Source organism: Littorina saxatilis, unplaced genomic scaffold (genome assembly GCF_037325665.1).
Source record: "Littorina saxatilis isolate snail1 unplaced genomic scaffold, US_GU_Lsax_2.0 scaffold_378, whole genome shotgun sequence".
NCBI classification, from domain to species: domain Eukaryota; kingdom Metazoa; phylum Mollusca; class Gastropoda; order Littorinimorpha; family Littorinidae; genus Littorina; species Littorina saxatilis.
The window spans coordinates 86,683-102,500 of NW_027128615.1; the positions used below are offsets into that span (position 1 = coordinate 86,683).

The window sequence follows — 15,818 nt, forward strand, 5'->3', positions numbered from 1 at the left end:
TTTCAACCAAATTGGTTGAAATTTTGGTCAAGTAATCTTCGACGAAGCCCGGACTTCGGTATTGCATTTCAGCTTGGTGGCTTAAAAATTAATTAATGACTTTGGTCATTAAAAATCTGAAAATTGTAAAAACAAATAAAAATTTATAAAACGATCCAAATTTACGTTCATCTTATTCTCCATCATTTTCTGATTCCAAAAACATATAAATATGTTATATTTGGATTAAAAACAAGCTCTGAAAATTAAATATATAAAAATTATTATCAAAATTAAATTGTCGAAATCAATTTAAAAAACACTTTCATCTGATTCCTTGTCGGTTCCTGATTCCAAAAACATATAGATATGATATGTTTGGATTAAAAACACGCTCAGAAAGTTAAAACAAAGAGAGGTACAGAAAAGCGTGCTATCCTTCTTAGCGCAACTACTACCCCGCTCTTCTTGTCAATTTCACTGCCTTTGCCATGAGCGGTGGACTGACGATGCTACGAATATACGGTCTTGCTGCGTTGCGTTCAGTTTCATTCTGTGAGTTCGACAGCTACTTGACTAAATGTTGTATTTTCGCCTTACGCGACTTGTTCATATTTGTCCATGAACTGTGTGAGATTGATTTCTCTTTTCTTTTCTAAGATGCTGTGATGAAATGTTCAAGTATGCATGATGAATTGCGTGCTGTCAATCACACACACACACACACACACACACACACACACACACACACACCACCACTACCATCACCACCACCACACCACAACCACCACCACCACAACCACCGTCACCACCACCACCACGCATTCCAAACACAATCACACCCTGCAAGAAACATGCTCCTGTTTTTTTTTATATTCATTTATTTCAAGCAGCTGCTTCAAAGAAATAAAGAACAAAACCACAATAGAAAAACAAATTCACGTTAACACACAATAACAAATAAATAATATATATCACATAAAGAAAGAAACACAATTTCTCTTACTTTTAAAGCCCCTTTCCGCCTCACAAGAGGTATATACTACCCACCATTAAACAACTAGGCAGATACCTTTAAGTGCAGATCTTTGTGATGAGGCCGTTTATTATAAAACGAGTTATTTGCCTGGAAAGGCCATTCATTCCCCAACCATATTCAGCAAACAGATTGATTTTAAGCAAGAAACCTATACAGTGGAACCTACAACACAGACATCCCCCCAAATCAAATTCGCAAAAGCAAAGTTCCCGCGTTAAAATCGACAACAATCCAGAAAAGCTCAAACTCAACAAGTTTTGCAAGTCATAGAAAAGAACAATCATATTTGTATCCCAAACAGTCCGTGTTTATTCTCCTACACTGTCTAACAATGACGTTAAATTTCCTGCTTCTCAATTAAAGCAGAAGTGGGTTTTTTTCTTCTGGGAATTGTATATACAAATTCATCATTTGGTAATGTGGATAATAAGCTACATGCCACTAACACGGCATAATTATGAGAAGAATCTTTGCAAGTCGAAACTGAAAAAATTAGACACAGCGGGTTCTATTTTTAGATCAGTGGCAACTGTGGCACAGGCACATGCAATCTGTCAGAAAAAAACACTTCTGCTTTAATTGAGAAGCAGGAAATTTATGGTCATTGGTATTGTGGAGAATATAAACTACATGTCATTAATTAATTCTGAGGATGAGAGTACAGTCTCGCTTAGGCAAAGGGCGGAAGAATACGCTTTGTCCAACTCATTTAATTATCCATACAATTTTGCAACATCATTTTTAATTTCAAAACTTTTAAGTTTACTAAACTTTTGGGATACATTTTTGATTCTCATTTTTAATAATTCCCAACCAAGTTGACAATCCTCTTCATCATCAAGTTCAAATGTGTCAAACATTTTGTTCATTTAATCAACAAAGCTCACATCATGCAACAGATAATTATTAAATTCCCAATAACCCTCTCCCCTAACGACATTAGAGAGTTTAATATGAATACTACAGCCTCTATGGTCCGACGTCGCAACAGAGATTATGTCACAATCAACAATCTTTTCAAACACAATTAAACTACTGAAAACGTAGTCAAGTCTTCTTGCCACAAATGGAACATTTTGTCAACATGTACATTCTTTTTGTATGTAAATTATGCATTCTCAATACATCGAATAAATCACATTCATTCACCAGGTCATTAAATTGTTTCACAAAAACATTTGAATGGTTCTCTCCACTTATTATGTCGAGCTCATTGGTCATGACACCATTAAAATCACCACATAACACTTTATCACCGTCTTCCTTTTTTTAACATGTCTGATACATCTGTAACAAAAAAAAGACATTTTCTCTCTAGACTCGTTAAGTGCATATACATTTGCGATAATCAAACTTTGGTTATCACTTCCAATCTTCACAGCAAGAATGCGCTTCGTTTCACACATGGTCTTTACATAATCACATACAAACCCTTTCTTCAATAATATCACTTGTCCCGAGCTATGCACGGTACTTTCGCTGTAAAACAGATCACCATCCCACTCTCTCTTCCATTCTTCACTGACATCTTTAGTAATATGCGACTCTTGCAAGCATATGACATCATACGTTTTGCTTCTGAAAAACGTAAACAAACTTTTCCTTTTCCTTTTGGTTCTTAATCCTCGAATATTCAGCGAGAACAATTTCATGTTACAAGCCATTGTTATCAGTGTCTAGTGTCTAGTTTTTGTTACACAGCACGTGCGCGAGCTGGCACTCGCATCAAGCCGTGCGTGTTTCTATACGCCTTCTGTCGCTTGGCGTGTCTGCTTGGGAGTTTTAGACCGAGTGCGAGAGTAAAAACCGAGTTATTTTTGTCCTTGGAACTAAAACTTAAACTCCCTTTTAGCTTGATATATTTTTGGGAACATCAGATTATGTAAACTCACCGGCCCTCGGGCTGCGGGCCGGGAGGTCGTGGGTTTGAATCCCATCAGATCCATGTGGGACACGGGGAAGAAGGTGTTTTAGACGACCAGAACACGGCCGTCGATCGATTCCAGCTTTACCAGATCACGTGGGTCACAATCTTTCCAATAACTGATCTGTCTCAAACGCTATTAATGGACCCTTAACAAAACCAGTATATTTGCCTTGTTTATCGGGAAAAGTAGTCCTTACAGCCCAGACGCAACAGCTATATATTGGAATCTTCACACCTGGTTGTACAAGTTCGAATTTCCAATGAATAAAGCGTGTGTAGGCATACTTTCGTTTGGCCTCCATCAGATCTCCATAGTGTAGCAGTTCGTCCTCGGTTGGCTCCCATGCCTCAGCTGTGTCCAGAACATGCGCCTTGAATAGCTGTAAGCAGAACTTTATTATTAAGTTGAAGTTATCAGCAATCATTACTTGCTGTCGAAGCGCGGGGATACATGCGCCCTTTGGGCTTTCCCCAAAAGCCAATTCTACTTAAAATACAATTGGTAATTCTGAAAAAAGCGTCGCAGGGAAGGACAATTTAATTGTGCAACCCTTTAATTCATTTTTGTCTTCCATACACCACTCAAAAGGCGTATTGGAGTGAAATAAAAACGGAAGAAATAAAAGAAGTAAGCGTTTAGAAAAATAAATGTACAGATCAAAACAATTGTGTGCATGTGATGCGATTCGAAACCGACCTACCGAATTTGTGGTCATGCGCTTTGCCATCTGCGCTAACGGGGTTAACTGTCAAATGGGTAAAACAACACACTGAAAAGTGAATTGTTTGGTTTGAGAGCTACTCCTGACTTCTCGAGCATGAGTGTCCGTTATCGACTCGTCGGTTTACAAGCTTATCCCTTCGTAGTTTGTTTGCTCTAAGCTCTGTCAATCTCACTGTTCGAGTAACCTCAACTTGATAAGTGCCCCTATGACGTTGTATTTTGGAAAGGATAGAAAATACATACTGACATCCAGCGCGACCGACCGACATAATGTTGGCACTACGAACACTGATACGCGTGGATCAATCGCCGAAGATCACTGACGTCATTTTCACAATAAGGATTTCCCTACCCATAATTCCCTCTTGATTTAAAAAAAATGTAATAGTTTCTGGTGTGATGAATCCAAATGTTCGGTGTGTATGTAAAGAGAGACAACCGGTTGTAAGCGGGTGATGACAGAGACAATAAGGGATGCTGATAGTTTGTAAGAGGATGGCCTTGTGCTGTATGAGTGGCGTTTTTTGGCTGCTATTTGTAGTTTTAGATGTATTGCATATCAACTGCAGCTACCCAGCAAAAACACCACACAAACCCTGGATTTTTTGCTGTTTTTCAGGATTGTGGTCGCTCTCTTTTACACGCTAGATCAGCCTCACTGCGACACTGATTTGAACGAAATGTGTATGGACTGTTAGGTAAGACACCAAATAAACGTTTTGATGTACAAATTTAAAATAGCATTCAGTTTAAGTTAACGTTTCGACAGTTGAAAGTGAATCATGCCATCAAGAAACGCCATTTTTGAGGGTAGGCGTGGTCAAGGACCTGTGACGTCATACCCAAATATTGCTCAGATCCAAGAAACACATTTTTGAGCAGAAGAAAGACTGATCTTCAAATACACGTATCTTTCTGACCCAAAAATTGCTGTTTAACATCTGGGCTATTCCACTGAAAAAATATCCTTAACTTTTTGTGCTCAGTGTAACTGGTCAAGACGGATCGGATAAACCACACCTTCACTACTTCTACATCTTCTTCCGCTAATCTTAATCATTCTGATAAGAATCCGCACTGTTTCACAGTCATAATATAACAGCAAATAACAAAAGTAGCAAATGTTAAGGACATACCACAGGAAAATTCTAGATTAACAAGAGTAGACTCACAATTGACTAAATAAATAGGACAGGCTGATTGTTTGTGAGTCATTCTCCAAAACTGGTTAACAAAAACGGTAATATGGCTTAAAAAAATCTTTATTTGAGTTGAATTAATGATAACAAGGTTCTTTCTGATCAGAATGACAGTTTCCAATAAAAGAAAAAGCAAGAAATACTTTTCCTGACAAATTACAGGGATCTGATGGGGGGGGGGGGGGGGGGGGGGATGTGGGTCCTGTCTTATCGTCACGTGCGCATCATTGTGACACAACTTTGTTCATTATGCAGTCATATAAATTAGTTCAATGTTGTGCTAATCAGAGTTTAATAAGCATCTATACCTATTGGAGGTTTGTTTTAATTTTGTATTTGATTTTTGTTCAAGATTGTTTTTCAATACTTTTTTAAAATGTTTAAATGTTTTAAAAGTTTGTTGTTGTTTTGTTTTTGTGTTCATGTTTACAAATATATATTGCCTCGTACATAATCATAACGGTGAGAAGCTGGCTATGTCCAAGCAATCGAGGTCTGCATCTTCGCCCGTAACAAAGGTTGTTACCTCCGTACACTTCCAAAATTTCAATTACACCTTCTTTTTTTCGTGACCTAAGTCATTATTCACAACAAATAGTGATAAAAACCGCCACGCATCTGTTTGGATGGGTGATTAACAAAGCGGCAAATGTGGAAATGTATGCTTTTATTTGGTGGAATTGAAGCTAGCTTCTAATCAAAACGGGCCGTTACGTACGCATCACGTGTGACACAAATAACTCTTTCAAAGTGTTTCCTCGGTTGAATAAATGCGTTTTCTGCATCTTCAAGCTGCACTTATTGACATGATCGCAACAGAATTAGTGATTGTAAAGGAAATAATTTGGTTACGGAGGTTGGACAAATCTAAGTGAGCGTGACAGCATTCGGTACGTAACGCTCTTTTTAACTTCATTTTATTAATATCATACACAAAGGAAATGACAGCATTTGCACAATAATGAACCTTTATCTTCCCACAAAGTAACTTTTCAACAAATAATCCAAAATCACCTTATCGTATAAATAGTACCCAGCCTGTTTACATTTTTTGTTCCTCTTTTTAGTTGATTTACCAACATTTTTACACTATTTTAGATATCAAAATATAAATATGTTTATTCATTTTGCTGTGGGTGGCTTTTTCAAATATATGTGTCCAGATAAACAGGAGGACAGTTCTAGCAATATTTGCTTTTGTGAAAATCTGGTTTTAAGTGACCGACCTAAGAAGTCACCAGCTTTGAAGGATAACTCCTATGCGTACTGGCGCTTTATTTCGTAGTAGGCACAAAAAGTTCCTTGTTTTCCATACCCCGACCGACCCTGTTTTTTCTTCCCGACCCTAGCATTTCTTTGTTATCCTTTACAGAATAATGTTATTAAATTGGACTTAATTCGATTTTGCAGACTTGCAAGGAAAGTTACTTTTCTCCAAAATCCAGGGGACACAGTTCGCACGATTTCCTGACAATAAAAATACGCTTGTGTAAATGGAAAACAAACTGAACAAAAGAAACAGACCCACCCACCCTAATTGTTTCCGCCTTGTCATCGGAAACGCACATATCATGGTGTTGGTTTGGCGGTATGTCTCTATTTATGGTATTTTCCTTTTGTTCCCAATGATTTTGGACACGAAAGCAATTGCAGCCATCAGCACAAGTTCTTAAAACACATGTGTCGTTGATTTTCCCCCCAACGCATCATACTTACTTACTTACATATCAAGCTTACCTTCTCAATCGAGACTTCAAAATTACATCTTGCAAAGAATTTAGTTTTTTGCGTTTTAAAAATTCGTTTCATATTGGTTAGCAAATTCTACATCTGTCCCGATTTCTTTTCTGCTCTGTTCTTTGAAGAGACGCAGACGCAGACAATTTTGAAGAGAGAGAGAGAGAGAGAGAGAGAGAGAGAGAGAGAGAGAGAGAGAGAGAGAGAGAGAGAGAGAGAGAGAGAGAGAGAGAGAGAGAGAGAGAGAGAGACAGAGAGAGACAGAGAGAGACAGAGACAGAGAGAGACAGACACACAGAGACAGACAGAGAGACAGACAGAGAGACAGACAGACATACATACAGTTGAACCGACAGGCCTCAGGCATACAGACCGACAGACAGACAGACAGCCAGGAAGCCATACAGACAAACATATTTACTTTAGTAGTCGATAGGCATTCCTTCTGTCTGCAGCAGATTTTCTCGCACTCTTCCGGCATTTCGCGACAATGCATACACGTGCACCACGGGGGTTGTCCATCAGGGTGATCATAGGGTCCTCGAGGTCGACTGCGCCTGTTCCTGCAAATCATTTTAACCTACATCATCAGTTTGCACGTGTTTGAAACTCTGCATGCATAAAGTCAGTTTTGATTTGATCCGCCGAATTCTATTGCTTTAGGAAGTTATACGAAACCTTGGTAAAGCAAGAATACTAATCAGAAGAACAAAATAACAAGAAAGTGTAAATAATATGTGTCAATGAAATAACAACACTTAACATTTACTATATCTCAATCAACCAATCGGTCTTTGCAGTGGACGCGCAAGAAAAAGAACAGGAAACACAACAGTGTCTGATGGTTCTTTGGCAGACGACAGACATTCCGTGTGAGTTTTCTCTCTAGCCCACAATTTAAAAATACAGATGTCCAAGAATTCAAAGGGAGCCACAAAGATAAATTCTTGAATTCTAATAGTTTGACAGATGCGTGTATTGTTTAGGGTTGGCGACATGTTTCGAGAATGAGCCAACTCGTCCGAAACAGTAACAATGCCAAGAGCAGTAGTGTTGACAACTTACCTCAAACGAAGAATGATGATTATAACGACTATAAAGACTGCAATGGTTATGACGGCCCCGGTTACACATAAAGCAATGTGCCAAGTGCGCCAACCTATTCAAAAGAAACAGGGAGGTGGGAAATGCAAGACAAAGCAAACTGCTGTCAATCACATTGATATCTAGGCAATAGAGTTAATTCTTTTTCGGTATTATAATACCACTTGTATAGAAAGCATTACTTATGTAAAGAATGAACAGTCAACAACAGGTACAATGAAGACAATTGCAACAACGACGATGGCGAACAAGAAGAAAAATACTGTCAGTCAAGAAAGTTGTTGAAAGCGATATTCAAACAATTAGTCAATCTGTCAAAATAAGAGATAGAAAGTGAACTCACTGGATCTTCACGAAGACTAGTAAGTCATTGGCTGGCGGAAACTCGTATTTTGAAAACGACAGAACAGCGAACCTAGTTTGCATAACACAGGCTTTCTTCATTTTGAGATTGTGAGAAAACATAAACTATCAAATATTTGTAGGTTCAGTAATTAAAAAAGAAACAAATAAAAGACGAGTTATTCTTTTATTACAATTTTAATTTCAAGCTAAAATTGTATAGTTTATAAATAAGCTGGTTTGAACACTACTAAGCTTTGAAGCTTTAAATGAAAATAAGATGTACCGCGTCAGATATTTACCTGTTCATGTTAACTTAAAAATAACGCCTTCTTAACTGGCTAACACGTGGCATGGAGCGATTTTGAATATCTAGCGTCCATAAAGCTAGCACAAAAGTCGCATATACTTACCTGTTACTTTACTTTTTTCGTCCAAGGTAGGAGTTGTGCTCGGTATTGGTGACTTGGTAACCTGAGGTGTACCTAAGATGGCATATACAAACACAAAATATGTATTCCTAACCAACTCAACCTTGCCATGTGTTTCGAACACACTCTCATAAACGTTTCGGCAGAAGATCTAAAACGCTGACCACAAGCCAATGCATTAAAAAAACTATTTCTGAGAATCCAGCAAGAAAACCATTGTTCTTAATAAAAGAAAATGTAAATTACTCCAATAGATCATGTTGTGATCTATAACTATATATGACCAGGTTCCCATCCCCAAAGCCTCGACTTATGTCATCATATTTATTCATCGGGTCTAGATGATATTTAGAAATCACACAACGTTCTATTTTCTAACTTAACTTGGAAATCCCTCGATGTTTTCCGAGACCCTATCAGTGCCTCACTTAACAAAGAAAGTCGCGAGGGGTTCTGTGAACATTTCAGAATAAGTTGAAACAAGTTTTACAAAAATGAGAGCAATCAATCGGACAGACTTTATGATACAGAGTTTTGAATATGATGACATGCCAAGAATAAACAAAATGAGGGTTTGGTAATTGAATAGGGTACTGGCCGGTCTATTACAACCACAGGACCTATCTTGCAAGTGGTATTAACCCCTGGTTTACGTTTGTTGTAATGATGTATTTCTATTTGAAATATTACAACGTGTCTTTCAGATATGTCTTGAAATAGTGTAATTACATAGCGTTTCGAAATTGTATTCGAAGCACGTATAATATTAAATCTAGAGTCCTGGGGCTATTCGTTATACCGCTTTTGAGAAAAACGTGGTTTTGTGTGCGTATTTTCCTTCTTTGTGCTTACTATTCCCGTTTAGAGGGTTGGGTTCATTTAGCGGGCATAGAAGTTGAACCGCTTGTCTAACATTCTTTAACGGCATATCATTGGAAAGGTAAGGTAATCATACATATTTTGACGTCAATGAAAATGACGTCACATTGTCCTTGTGTATGTAGTGATGACGTATTTTTGTTTCTTCAAAATATCGTTATCAGCAAAGTCCCCCCTTTGGGTGTTTCATTTAAATCATTTGAAAATATGCAAGACATAAAATACAACTATACAGTTTTAATTGGAAGTAAGTAAAACATGTTATAGTGCATCCTGATAGGGGAAGGGCCCCTAATATGGAACACTTTTTGTTTCACGCTGCTAACTAGCTTGTTTTCTTGCACATAACAAAAATGATAAAGAGCAAAATGGTAACGCAAGTAAACTTAAGAAAAGAACATTGAAAACTATTGTTTTAGAGTATAATATAACAATGTAAAGTTAGGATGCATCTGTGCCTTAAATCAAAGGTGCATCTAAGGACCAAAGAGTTGAGTGGAGAGATAAGACAAGACAAGACAAGAAAAGAAAAGACGATAAACAATTTCTATTATTGAGGTTAACAGTTAAGCAAGAATATATGCTTGTTTACATCAAGCCCTCGCCCTAGATAGGGTGAACTAGAACAAACAAAATATAAACAAAGAACTATCAGAGCAACATTTACACATTTTTACTGTTCATATATATAAAAAGAAACAAGAAATTCCTCCGAGGTAGGAAAAACACCCCCGCCAAAGGGAAATAACCTTCTCAGTTGGTGGCAGTGAGAATGGTTATTTCCCTTTGACCATTAATATGTCCCTCTATAAGTCCTTGTATAATTTTAATCCAACAATAACTCCCTAACCGTGTGTTTGACTGGTCCCAATTTTTGTAAGGACCGTCTCAGGAATGTATAGAACCTGTTCACCAAGTTTGGTGACGATCGGTCCGTTCATTCTTGAGATCTATATGCGAACACAAACACACAAACACACAAACAAACAAACACACACATCGACCGAATCCTATACACACCCCTATACCGGGGGTGTAAATACTTCTTGATATTTTGTTTGAATTGTCAGTCAGTGGAGAAAAAACCCACCTGACTCATGCAAGTGAAGCATCATAAGGACAATAAACGAATTCCGGAAATAACTTTGTGAATTTGTATGGGCAGCAAAGGCTACCCTTTCCTAGCAAAAAAAAGAAATTCCTCCGAGGTAGGAAAAACACCCCCGTTGGTCAAAGGGAAATAACCATTCTCACTGCCACCAACTGAGAAGGTTATTTCCCTTTGACCATTAATATGTCCCTCTATAAGTCCTTGTAGAATCTTAATCCACCAATAACTCCCTAACCGTGTGTTTGACTGGTCCCAATTTTTGTAAGGACCGTCTCAGGAATGTATAGAACCTGTTCACCAAGTTTGGTGACGATCGGTCCGTTCATTCTTGAGATCTATATGCGAACACAAACACACACACAAACAAACAAACACATCGACCGAATCCTATACACACCCCTAATACCGGGGGTGTAAAGACGGCTAACAAAACCACGTAACTAAATAGGACAATTATTATTGAGTTGCGTGTCTTACACTTGCTCGCTGACAACGAGTAGCAACAAGCCGCTAGCTAGTGATGGGCGTACAATGTCAGGCGGGTTTGATCGCCCTCTTTTTTTTTTCAGACAAGCTTTTTTCGAACACAGTGTCAGTTTTTAACATAACTTAATTGAGGTCTGCATAATACCATATTTGTTCACATGTATACATATTAAATGAATTTATGAACATACTAATATTCATTACTTGTTATTTTTGAAATGTTCTTTGAAGCTGTGTGTATTTGTGTAATGTTTAAGATAAATTGGCAGTGAGTTCCACAGGACCGCACCTGAATAAAGAAGGTTTGATTTGAAAAGGTCAATTCGTGGAATCAGTGTTATAATTTTCAATTCAAAATGTATACATAATGTCCCCGGTGCAGGTATATATCATAACACCTTCGTTATACTTAGTTTTTGAAAGGGAAAAGAGAGAGACAGACAGACAGACAGACAGACAGACAGACAGACAGACAGACAGACAGAGACAGACAGAGGCAGACAGAGACAGACAGAGACAGAGAGAAAGAGAGTCAATCCCACATGACGAGAACTGAAAAAACTAATTTGCACCATCAATTCCTTGTTCTTACCCATCTCTGATGAGCAATTCTTCGAGATTGTTACGTCCTGTCGAGTTGTGCCGCAATAATAAGTAAATTGGGCATCTTTTGGTACTGAGAAGTTGGCCGTATTGGAAGCAAAGTTTGGTTTGGTGATTCCATCAGGGCCATCACAGTAAACACCTTTCCCAATGACGTTGCACATGACCGCAGACTCATCGGTATCTAGGTAGAAACCAACATTTGTGAATTACTTAATGGTGTAAACGTGCCAAAAAGAAAAGGCTGTGGATAACAAAGGTATGTCTTTTGTTAAAACAAAAACTCAAGACCGATGGGAGGTGGGGGAAGTGGGCTTGGGTAACTTCGCCCCTTCCCAGGTTAATACAAGTAATAACATCCAATGAAACTACTCACACACACACACACACACACACACACACACACACACACACACACACACACACACACACATGCACTCACATACACACGCACGCGCATTTGCACACATATATACACACACACACACACACATACGTACACGCCCCCCCCCACACACACACACACACGCACGCTCTTGCGCACACATACACATGTACACACACACACACACATACACACACACACACACACACACACTAGTACACGTACACACACATACGTACACGCCCCCCCCAACACACACACACACACACACACACACACACACACACACACACTCTCTCTCCCTCTCTCTCTCTCTCTCCTAGTTTCAATTCCCAGTCTACCAAACTACATTTGATTAAATATCGACTACATGTGAGAGGGCACATAAAAACAAGTCGCGTGAAGCGATATAAAGACATTTAGCCAAGATCAACACCACAAACCAATCATCACCGAGACTACATTCAGATAGTCTCGGCTAACCATACCGAAGATCATGACGGGTTACGCTCGGCTCCGCGAAGCACGCGTCCGTAGTACTTACTGAACCTACTTCCTTTCATTCTGAGCATATTTGTAGGGTAAACATGACATATCTATGTATAGCTATTCTGATGAACACGTGGGGGAATTCGGGGGCTGTGATCGGATGGTCTCTTCCGATCATCAAAGCATAATGCTACGCCGGAAGTCGGCCATTTTTCTCAATATCCAAAAGCATATTGTCAATAACAAAGACGCATGGTTCCGGTTTCTTCCACGTGTATAAAGTACACGCATACCTCGCCAGGTTTGATTCTGTGACTAGTCGACAGACGATGCCATTTGCTTTGTGTGTGTTTTTGTTGTTGCTTACTGTACATGACATGCATTACGTGTAAAATCCAGTTCTTTAACAGGCAACAAACCTTGCAAATTTCCAGAAGCATCAATCTGAAGCGACCTATCTCTGATTCTAGCAGACGATCTCTCCAATGTTTAACACAAAATCAGCAAACTCTCCTGTCACATAGAACGTCCATTGTATAGTGCAATGTTGAAATGAAGTTAAAGGTCTGAAACATTTAGTCGTCTCTACTGAGACAATCCTTGTTCTCTTATCATCTACAGATTTACCGCAGTCTTCACCACGCGAATTCCCAACAGAAGTCAGACTTTCGAACATACAAAATACGTAGGCAAGCATGCTACGTCATGACGTCATATGATTCCTAGCATATTGACGTAATGCTAAACATCCGGTTATCTCGAGTTTTCTCCGTTATACATGTCCGTGGGTTTTTCAATGTTCGGTTATTTCCGTGGCTTCATGCAGAAAGGGAACCGTCGTCTGCAATCAACGACATGGACCATTCTGGTACTTGTTGCTGACAAAAACATGATTTTAACACAGAATTTAATGTCAGAATAGCTATATAAACGCTATTGTGTTTTCATCGTAGCAATAGGGTCCGACATTTAGACTCGAACCCCCCGCGGGTTAGGGGGAAGAATTTACCCGATGCTCCCCAGCATGTCGTAAGAGGCGACTAACGGATTCTGTTTCTCTTTTTACCCTTGTTAAGTGTTTTTTGTATAGAATATAGTCAATTTTTGTAAAGATTTTAGTCAAGCAGTATGTAAGAAATATTAAGTCCTTTGTACTGGAAACTTGCATCCCCCCGTGTACACTACATTGGGTGTGCACGTTAAAGATCCCACGATTGACAAAAGGGTCTTTCCTGGCAAAATTACTTAGGCACAGTTAATAATTGTCTACCTATACCCGTGTGACTTGGAATAATTGGCCGTGAAAGGTAAATATGCGCCGAAATGGCTGCAATCTACTGGCCGTATAAAATTTCATCTCACACGGCATCACTGCAGAGCGCCTAGAACTGTACCCACGGAATATGCGCGATATAAGACTCATTGATTGATTGATTGATTCTCCCAGTAAGGTAATACATTGTACTACGTTGCAAGCCCCTGGAGCAAATTTTTGATTAGTGCTTTTGTGAACAAGAAACAATTGACAAGTGGCTCTATCCCATCTCCCCCCTTTCCCCGTCGCGATATAACCTTCGTGGTTGAAAACGACGTTAAACACCAAATAAAGAAAGAAAGACAGATTTAGACTCGAACAAGTATAATGCGACTCGTCTTCGACTCGTCGGCATTATACTTGTCTCGTCTAAATATCGGGCCCTATTGCTACGCTGAAAACACAATAGCAGTTAATATTTTTGAATTCAGGAGAAGATGAGAAATACAACGCAATCAATTTTAAATCTGTTGGCGAAAAATCGATTTTAATGACAACTTTAATGAGAAAACTCATTAATTAATGTTTAAGCCTCCAAGCTGAAATGCAATACCAAAGTCCGGGCTTTGTCGAAGATTACTGGACCAACATTTCAACCAATTTGGTTAAAAAATGAGAACGTGTCAGTGCACAAAAAGCCGGATATGACGTCATCAAAGACATTTATCAAAAAAATGAAACAAACGTCTGAGGGTTTTATACTCAGGAACTCTCATGTAAAGTTTCATTGAAATTGGTCTGATAGTTTTCTCTGAATTGCTGTACACACACACACACACACACACACACACACACACACACACACACACACACACACACACACACACACACACACACACACACACACACACACACACACGCATACATAAATACACACACCACGATCCTCATCTCGATTCCCCCTCTATGTTATATCATTTAGTCAAAACTTGACGAAATGTAAAAAAAAAAAAAAAAAAAAAGAGAGTGTGTGTTGAGCACACATGTGGTGTATTTGTTTTCTTTTTTGATCTGGTGTTTTGAAATTGGACTTACCTCTGTGTAACAAACCAAAACTTTTTTTTCCGCTCGTCAGTTCAAATGGGAATGTGCACCTTACAGTGACGTTATCCGAGTCCGAGAGCAGGATTGAGCAAGTGATCTTGACTGCAATTTTAGAGTTTAAGTAATGCATATTTATTGTCTGTGTAAGGAAGAAGAATTAAAAAACAATACGCACACACAGAAATAACACAACAAGAACGTTTACTTATAGACACTCCGAAACATTCACTGATACCCAGTGACGTTGTAATTGACGGAAATAAAAGTGATCATAATATAACCAAAAGAACTCAGGCTTAGCTACGTGAAGCGTTGAACCTTGATAAACTAGAATACAGAATATGGTATTGCCCAAGGACGGGAATTCGTTGTGACAATTGTGGTAAAGAAATATACACTCCAGCCAAGCACACCCAACGCACGCGTCTATAAAACAAACCGACGACATCAGTTAAAATGCATGCACTAAAATCAACAACAAAATCACTCTACAACCTCTTCCAGCGTTAGCACCAAGCACACATATCCAGATGGAGAGAGTCGATGGTAATAATCGATTTAAGTTGAAGATTGTCTCTGAGTTGCATCTTGATTTTAATCTGAAGGTCGATGAAGATTTAAAATATGATTGTGGAGATAGTACAGGGTGACCCAAAAAAAAAGAGTACCCAAACAAAACGTCATAAATTGAACAAAAATACAGCAATCTTCATAAAATTAATTTACACACACAAGTAGCCTCTGCATGATTTGCACAGAACATTTTAGCGTTCTAGCTTGTCTTTCAGGAAAGTTATGCTCATTCTACAGAACATGCTCCAAATGGCCTCCCCCGGATTTAAATCCCCCAGGTTTCTATCTTTGGGGGTTCCTGAAAGACAACGTCTACAGGAACAACCCACAGACAATCACAGAACTCAAGAGAGCCATCACAACAACCATTCGCGGAATCTCGCAACAGGAGTGTGTGCGGGTGATTGATAACTCTGCGCGGCGAGTTCAAGTTTGCCTGCAGCGGCGCGGA

General features: G+C 38.9%; 1 protein-coding gene across 3 annotated transcripts in view; it reads right to left on the minus strand.

The window, feature by feature from the left end:
- Positions 1–843: 843 nt before the first annotated feature.
- The window catches only part of LOC138956977 (uncharacterized), a 28,295-nt gene continuing 13,320 nt past the window's right edge, over positions 844–15,818 (minus strand). For all 3 annotated transcript variants that reach the window (XM_070328165.1, XM_070328167.1, XM_070328166.1), the window contains exons 3-8: positions 14,786–14,896; positions 11,551–11,745; positions 8,465–8,536; positions 7,671–7,764; positions 7,027–7,168; positions 844–3,325 (exon numbers count right to left, since the gene is read on the minus strand). In XM_070328165.1, the coding sequence (XP_070184266.1) occupies positions 3,044–3,325; positions 7,027–7,168; positions 7,671–7,764; positions 8,465–8,536; positions 11,551–11,745; positions 14,786–14,896 (896 nt within the window). In that variant the 3' untranslated portion in view covers positions 844–3,043. The remainder of the gene's footprint in view (positions 3,326–7,026; positions 7,169–7,670; positions 7,765–8,464; positions 8,537–11,550; positions 11,746–14,785; positions 14,897–15,818) is intronic.